The sequence below is a fragment of the Benincasa hispida genome, chromosome 9 (assembly GCF_027475165.1).
Source record: "Benincasa hispida cultivar pf3 chromosome 9, pf3_genome.v1.1, whole genome shotgun sequence".
Classification (NCBI taxonomy): domain Eukaryota; kingdom Viridiplantae; phylum Streptophyta; class Magnoliopsida; order Cucurbitales; family Cucurbitaceae; genus Benincasa; species Benincasa hispida.
Window position 1 is genome coordinate 51304160 of NC_143486.1, and position 6762 is coordinate 51310921.

The window sequence follows — 6762 nt, forward strand, 5'->3', positions numbered from 1 at the left end:
TTTTCTAATATAATTTTATATTTTAAAATTTCGAATTCAAAATCGGGATAAATTAAAAACATAAAATGTTATTTTTAGAATATGCACTAGAATACTTATCAAAAGCATATTTGTTGTGAAACATAAAATCTGAATTGTTACCCAACATACCTTAAATCAAGATTATATGATATTTGATATAAAATTTGAAAAAAAAAAATTACTGTAGAAAATTTGATAAGAGTTGATATAAAATTCAGAAAGATTGCATAATATTTTAAAAAATTAACGAAAATGTTTTTTTTTTTTTATTCAGATATATCTCGATGGAGAAGGACAGATAAAACTATTTCAACGAATTTAAAAACCTGTGTAAGAAAAGGTGAAATATTGAAGAGTTATTTCTGATCATTTTTCTTTGGACTATGTACTAATTTGTTATTTTCTTCAAAGAGAGAAATAAAATGTGTGTATATATATATATATTATATATATATACTTCGTTATAAAATTTCTTAGAAAGATTTCCGTATCCAATAAGCCCACTTTTAGCCCAATTTACTAAAGTCGTCTCTCTCTCTTTCTTTCAATCTGCCATTCTTATTTTCACTCCTTTCGTTGATTTGAAATTCCATTTCTTTTTCCTCCCAAACGTTCTCTCTCTAGAATTCATGACGGTATGCCTTCTCTTGATTTCATTACAATTTTGTTTTTCGTCTTTGATTTCTTTCTTTGATGTGTTGCTCGATCGGTTTTGATTATTACTTCCTGCTGAATTTCCCTTTTCCTGATTCTATTCCCCACTTTGATTTCGCTTAAGATTGTTCAAATTCTGCGCTTCTATTGTGTTCCCACTTTGATTTTTTTATTCTTCTTCCTGAGATTGAAATTGATTGATAGATTCTGTAGCTTGTTATAGTGGAGGAGCAGAAATCTGGATTTTCTGCGAGATTTAATTAGTTGTTGGAGCTTGGAAGTCGTTTCTGAATCAATAAATCCGTCTGCTGCATTCAATATGGGACATATTTGGATTAACTTCTTAATTGGTTTTTTTTTGTTTTGTTTGATTGATTGACTAATATCGGATTTGAAGGTGTTTACATATTCTGTTGCTATAAAACAATGTTGTATGGTAATAAATGATGGTTATTAGATTCATAATCCCATTGGTTGGGTAAGGCATCAGATTCACAGAGGGTACATCTTCTTGTTCTCTTTTTTTATAGGACAAAGGTCGGCCATTGCCTAAATTTGGTGAGTGGGATGTTAATGATCCGACATCAGCTGAGGGTTTCACCGTGATTTTTAACAAAGCTAGAGATGAGAAGAAAACAGGCGGCAAACCTGATTCACCTGGAAAAGTTGATGCACATGGCAGGCCTGCAGCAGATCCTGCCAAGGCACCCCCTGTAAGATACATTCATAATCCTTTTTCTATTTGGGTGTTGGATGGTTGTTGTAGCTTGCATCTCTGTTGATAATAAAGTGGTTACCATCTAAAGAATACTTCTTTTACACCTCTGGAAAATATATTTGTTGTATTCCAACCAATAGTTGCAAACTTTTAGAGATCCAAGAAATGAATTTTATTGGTGCAAGGATAAGTAACCTTTTAATAATTTTAGCTTGTCTTATTTAGTCTCCAATTTGAAATGCTTCTTGTAATTGCCTATTGGCTTCTGGGATTTCCTCTTTTTCATTAATCAATGAAACCTTTTTTAATCCAAAAAAGGATATCCAAGAGATGAAAAGAGAAATAACATATAACTATAGAAACCAAACCTTCAAATTTTATAATTTTAAGAAAGGAGGAAATATCACGGTAACAAGGGAATTTACATGTGGCTAGGGCCAATATAAAGGATTTAATAGTCAGGCTGTTAGCATCTTGCCCTTATCTGTTTTAAAGAATGCTTATTTTGCTTCTCTGGACAATTGTTTGGTCTGTTGCTTCTGATGGTCTGAGTGTGTATTTATTTATTTGTATCTGCGTTGAGCATTGTTCAATATTATCTTGGAAAGTATCCTGATTTGCAACCAAAACATGTTTGGTAAAGTACCTAGAATTTAGTTTTAAGGAGAGATGATACCACAGCATTTAATGTAATAAAATCAAAATCTCTTTGATTATATATGCCTTGTTAGGAAACTTTATGTTCATGAAACATGAATTTCCTAGTTTCATTCATCTTTGAGAGGGCTGGTTCTTGCATAAACGTAGGTCTTTCAATGAAATGATTTGATCGTTGTGCTGCATCTACTCTTTTTTGGTTGTCATTATAGAAAATCAATAATCTGCAGTTTTACCATACATATTATATTTACAAGTTTTCTTTTGCTTTTTCTCTTCCATGTGGATGATTATCAGAAGAAATGGCTTTGCTGTATCCAAAGTCCCCCTGCTGAATCTTGAGAAGGTTCGTTTAGAAGCCTCGGTTGAAAAACTTCATATTATCCTGTAATTGTGTTTGCTGTGGCTTCTCAAATACAATGAACTTTTCATGCAGCCTTGATGGTCCTGCTAAATTTTATGCAATTTCATGTAAATCTGAGTGTTGTTGTTGTGGAGGAAGAAAGTAAAGAAGACAAACATGTATTGTATTTATATTATTGATATGGTGGTTTTTTATTAGGGGATAAAGTTGCTATTCTGTCTTTGCCTTTGGTGTGAGCTGTAAAGCTTTGCACTGGACATCATGTATAATTGTGGCTGGTATAATTAATGTAATACAACTTTTGCTTTTCTTTCAACATAACCTTTCCCATAACACAAATATTTATATGAGAAGGAAGATTGAACCTACAAGACCCACAAAGAAACGCATTTCATGTCTGGCTTAGTTCGCCCATTACACATAAACTTAGAGACACATGAGAAAAGTAAATGTATTTATTGTATTCCAACCAAAATTTGCAAGCTTTTATTGATCCAAGAAATGAAAAGATGAACAATATGTAACTATAGATACCAAATCTTCAAAATCTATAATTTTAAGAAAGGAAAAGATCAAGTTAAAGTAGAAATGAAAAGGAAATACAAGTGGTTAGAGCCAATATAAAGGATTTAATTGTTAGGGAGATTGGCATCTTGCCCTTGTCTGTTCTAAAAAAAAGTCCTTGGTACAAAGGCCAATTGATCAGAACCAAAATTCCACAAAGAAGAACTTGCAAAGCCATTGTTTGAAAGGCCATTACCAAACCATTGCCACTCTTTACTGCTTTCTTCACCATCCCAAGAAAGCAAAGCAAATTAACCAAAGAAATTGTTGCTATTATGGTAAACAATGGAGAGGAAGTTCCAAATTCCATCATCTCCTTTTCATATCTTTGGGAGACTTCTTGATCAGTCGCTTTAGCTGTGATTACAAATGATGAATCAGATAATCCAAGCGTCTTCAAGACAGTATCTACAAAAGCAAAGAAATAGGAACTTGTTCTCTTATATAGCCAAATCCTCTGCTCATTCCACCAACCCAGTATTGTTCCTCCAGCCAACAAAAACTCCACTAAACTAGCAGCATACTTGGCAAATATCACATATGTGAAGGGTATCAACCATGGGCTTGAACCCTGAGTACACAAAGTAATCGACGTTCAGCGGTAGGTCAGTTGACAGTTTCCATGGATATGAAGTGTAAAAAAAGAGGTAAGAAAGTTGTGTACCTGTGGAAACAAGGGAACACTTCTGAGGAGATAAAGTGAGGGAATGATGGAGTAATATAATGTTGCCAGGGAATTAACAGCCCAGAGACAATAGTTGCAATATCCCATTCGTAGGCCTAGGTTGATCTTTCCACGAGCACATCGCACGGGACTGTACCTAGAAAGAAGAATTTGGAGGTCACCTTCAGACCATCGCTTGTGTTGAACTAGCATCTGAATTAATGTGGTTGGTGCAACACCTAGGAAGGCCTCTCTCTCTGGGTTGCAATAAACCGATTTCCATCCCTGGCTTTGTATTGACAACCCAGTTATAACATCTTCTACAGGACATCCATATCTCAAACCCATCTGCAATTTAAAAGTTGATAATTAGGCCCAGAAATGTGAAAGAGGAATAGAGGGAGACACAAAGATGAGCAAAAAGACTGACCTCTTTTCCCCATTGAGTGTTCTCTTCATAAGAACAGCTTGCCAAGTGCTTTGATTTTTCTTCTAGTTCATTTACATTGTCTTCTGAATTTCTGTAGTTTTTACTGTTCCAATCATTTCTGTATCCTTTGTTGTACTTTTTACCACAGAGAACGTCTCTTCTGTGAAAGCAGCCTGTTCCGACATATAGAGGGCCACCAAAACCATCCAAACCAGGGAATTCCACCTTCACGGAAAAACCATATAAATTATGTATAAATTTTATGAATTTTCTGGTACTTTCTCTATCGACTTACCTCACTAATGATTCGTAAACTACTTGCATAGATCTCATTCTTTGTTACGTTGTCAAACTTTTGTGGAAACTGAACATATGCAATCTCATGGCCCTTCTCTTCATCCATTAAGAAGCAAAGTGCATCTCTTATGGCATCAGAGTTGTTCGAATACATATCACAGTCTACATTAAGTATGATCTGCCCATTGCTTATCTGTGATGAGACCCTAAGCTGAAAATGGAAACAACCACAACCAGATTAGGTACTTACATGAAATGTTGCAAGGTTCGTTAGCATCCATGTAGATGGAATGACATCTAATTGTGGAAACAGTGTGTTAGTGCATCAACTTGATATCAGGTGCTATTTTTTGTATTCTTGATAAACTTCGGCTTGCGTGAAGGCACGCAGATTGGTGTCTATCTTTATATCTGAACACATTCAAGTAGATAATTACCAAGGCATTCATGGCTCCAGCTTTGAAGTTATGGAAATATTGAGGTCTCTTCTCACGAGCCAAATACACCAAAGTTGGTAACACAGATCCTTCAACATCTGTGGCTTTTGGATCTCTCCCATCTATTACTATCTGTGATGTTGGGAATAGAGAGAATCAAATATTAGAAATACTCATGTTTGACAAAGTAACATTGTAAAGAGTGTAAATAGAGAGTGAGGAAGATGTGTGCATTATTGAACAACATTATTTAACATACATATTCTAATTTGTTTTGACGTTTTTATGAAGGGAGAGTGATAGAAATTACCTGAAGGAGCGTATCGTGATCTCGACGAGATATATAGGATTCCCACTGTGAAAATCCTTCACTATTTGACCGTGTTTCTTCAGGAATCCGGCCTAGTTTGACTGCAGTATTGATTCTACTCTCCATGTTCTTGTATAGTTTCTGCAAATGAAGAAACCATCCAAGTAAAGGCAACTATTAATACCATATGAAATCTTTTCTTACATTGCATTTTGTGACTGATAGTTAGAGTTTTTAATTAAAAAAAACAACGAGGCTTGCTTTTCCTTGTTAGAAATCTACTCTTATCTGATCATAGGTAAAATATAAAGTTAGATCATTAACAACCTGAATAAATACAAATTCTTTGTCTTGATGTTCAGAAGACTGTGAGGCAAAGTAAGCTGCAGGTGACCTTGGTTGGATGTTGAACTTCTTGCAAAATGGTATCCAGTGCTTTGCAAATTGGGAGGCCTCCAGGAGAGCATAGTAGGTGAGCTCGGAACCTGCGTCATCGGAGAGGTACACGCTAAGCTTCTGGGGCGGGTAGTCGTATGCCATGACTGATAATACAGTACTGATGACCATAGCTGGTGGCTCCATCTCAGGGTCTGCTGTACATACAAATATGTCCACTCCAGGCAACTCTCCCTCATGCCTGTTCATCAACAAATGCCCCATTTCAAACTTCACACAAACCAACTTAGAGAAACTAAGACAACAATTTTCCACTTCAAAAATCATATCTACCAAGTGAGAAATTAAAAAGAGAGAGAGAGAGAGCCTATTCCACAACAATATCCCATTTCCAAACATCAAAGAAAACCAGTAAAGAGGAACTAAGAGAAGAAAGAGAGAGATTGTTCCACAACGTTATCCAGTTTCAAACATTGTAGAAAATAAGAGAAACAACCTTTGAAAGAGACAGAGAGATATTAAACCCACTTCAAATATCACAAAAACTAAGAGAAACTAAGGGAGAGAGAGAAAAAGAAGCCTCTTTCACAACAATATCCCATTTGAAACATCAAGTTAGAGAAACTGAGAAAGAGAGAGAGAGAGAGAGAGAGAGAGAGCGAGCTGGTTCCACAACAATATTCCAATTCAAACATGACTGAAACAAAGTGAGACAAACTGTAAGACAGACACTGTCCCATTAAAAACATCAATAAAAAAGGTAAGAGACAGAAATAGAGAGAAACCTTTTAGAGAGGTTGTGTTTAAAGGTACGCCTATGAATTGGATTCCAGCGAGGAGCTTGAGTGACAACCCAATAAAATCCAAACCATACTTCAGCAGCAAACAAACCAAGCCAAACCCATCTTCCTCCTTCATCTTCTGGTACAAATTTCACTCTATAACACCAAATCAAACAAATCCCCACAAAAATAGAGGCTGTAAATACCCTATAAAAAGCTCTCCCCTTTGCTTCTTTGGTCTCAAACAATGGCAAATACCCTTCACTCCCCATCTCTCTCCTTTCTTTCTCTCTAACCACAAGAATGGCTTCTTCCACCAATGAATATACACCTTTGTATATCTATCTATCTATATATATATCTATATATATATATATCTATATATATATAGTTGCAATGAGTTTGGATGAGAGTTTGGTTTCACCTTTTTTAATTATTTATTTTTTAATGTAGATTATGAAGGAATGA

General features: G+C 35.2%; 2 protein-coding genes across 5 annotated transcripts; one reads left to right on the forward strand and one right to left on the reverse strand.

The window, feature by feature from the left end:
- Nucleotides 1–353: 353 nt before the first annotated feature.
- Nucleotides 354–2730, forward strand: LOC120085731 (protein NOI4). Of its 2 annotated transcripts, XM_039041899.2 has the most exons (3): nucleotides 354–656; nucleotides 1206–1388; nucleotides 2348–2730. In XM_039041899.2, the coding sequence occupies exons 1-3, from the start codon at nucleotides 651–653 to the stop codon at nucleotides 2390–2392; spliced, it is 234 nt and encodes a 77-aa protein (XP_038897827.1). In that variant the 5' UTR covers nucleotides 354–650; the 3' UTR covers nucleotides 2393–2730. The 2 variants fall into 2 exon arrangements, with proteins under 2 accessions (XP_038897827.1, XP_090173940.1); XM_090317814.1 differs by lacking the exon at nucleotides 2348–2730 and having other exon boundaries at nucleotides 1206–1577.
- A 138-nt stretch (nucleotides 2731–2868) lies between these two features.
- CSLE1 (cellulose synthase like E1) lies at nucleotides 2869–6762 on the reverse strand. Of its 3 annotated transcripts, none has more exons than XM_039041896.2 (8): nucleotides 6298–6762; nucleotides 5444–5753; nucleotides 5117–5257; nucleotides 4807–4938; nucleotides 4368–4580; nucleotides 4073–4297; nucleotides 3643–3990; nucleotides 2869–3549 (listed from the first exon to the last, which is right to left on the reverse strand). In XM_039041896.2, exons 1-8 carry the CDS (start codon nucleotides 6564–6566, stop codon nucleotides 2992–2994), a joined length of 2196 nt encoding a protein of 731 aa, XP_038897824.1. In that variant the 5' UTR covers nucleotides 6567–6762; the 3' UTR covers nucleotides 2869–2991. The 3 variants fall into 3 exon arrangements, with proteins under 3 accessions (XP_038897824.1, XP_038897825.1, XP_038897826.1); XM_039041897.2 differs by lacking the exon at nucleotides 6298–6762 and adding an exon at nucleotides 6009–6226; XM_039041898.2 differs by lacking the exon at nucleotides 6298–6762 and adding an exon at nucleotides 5846–6012.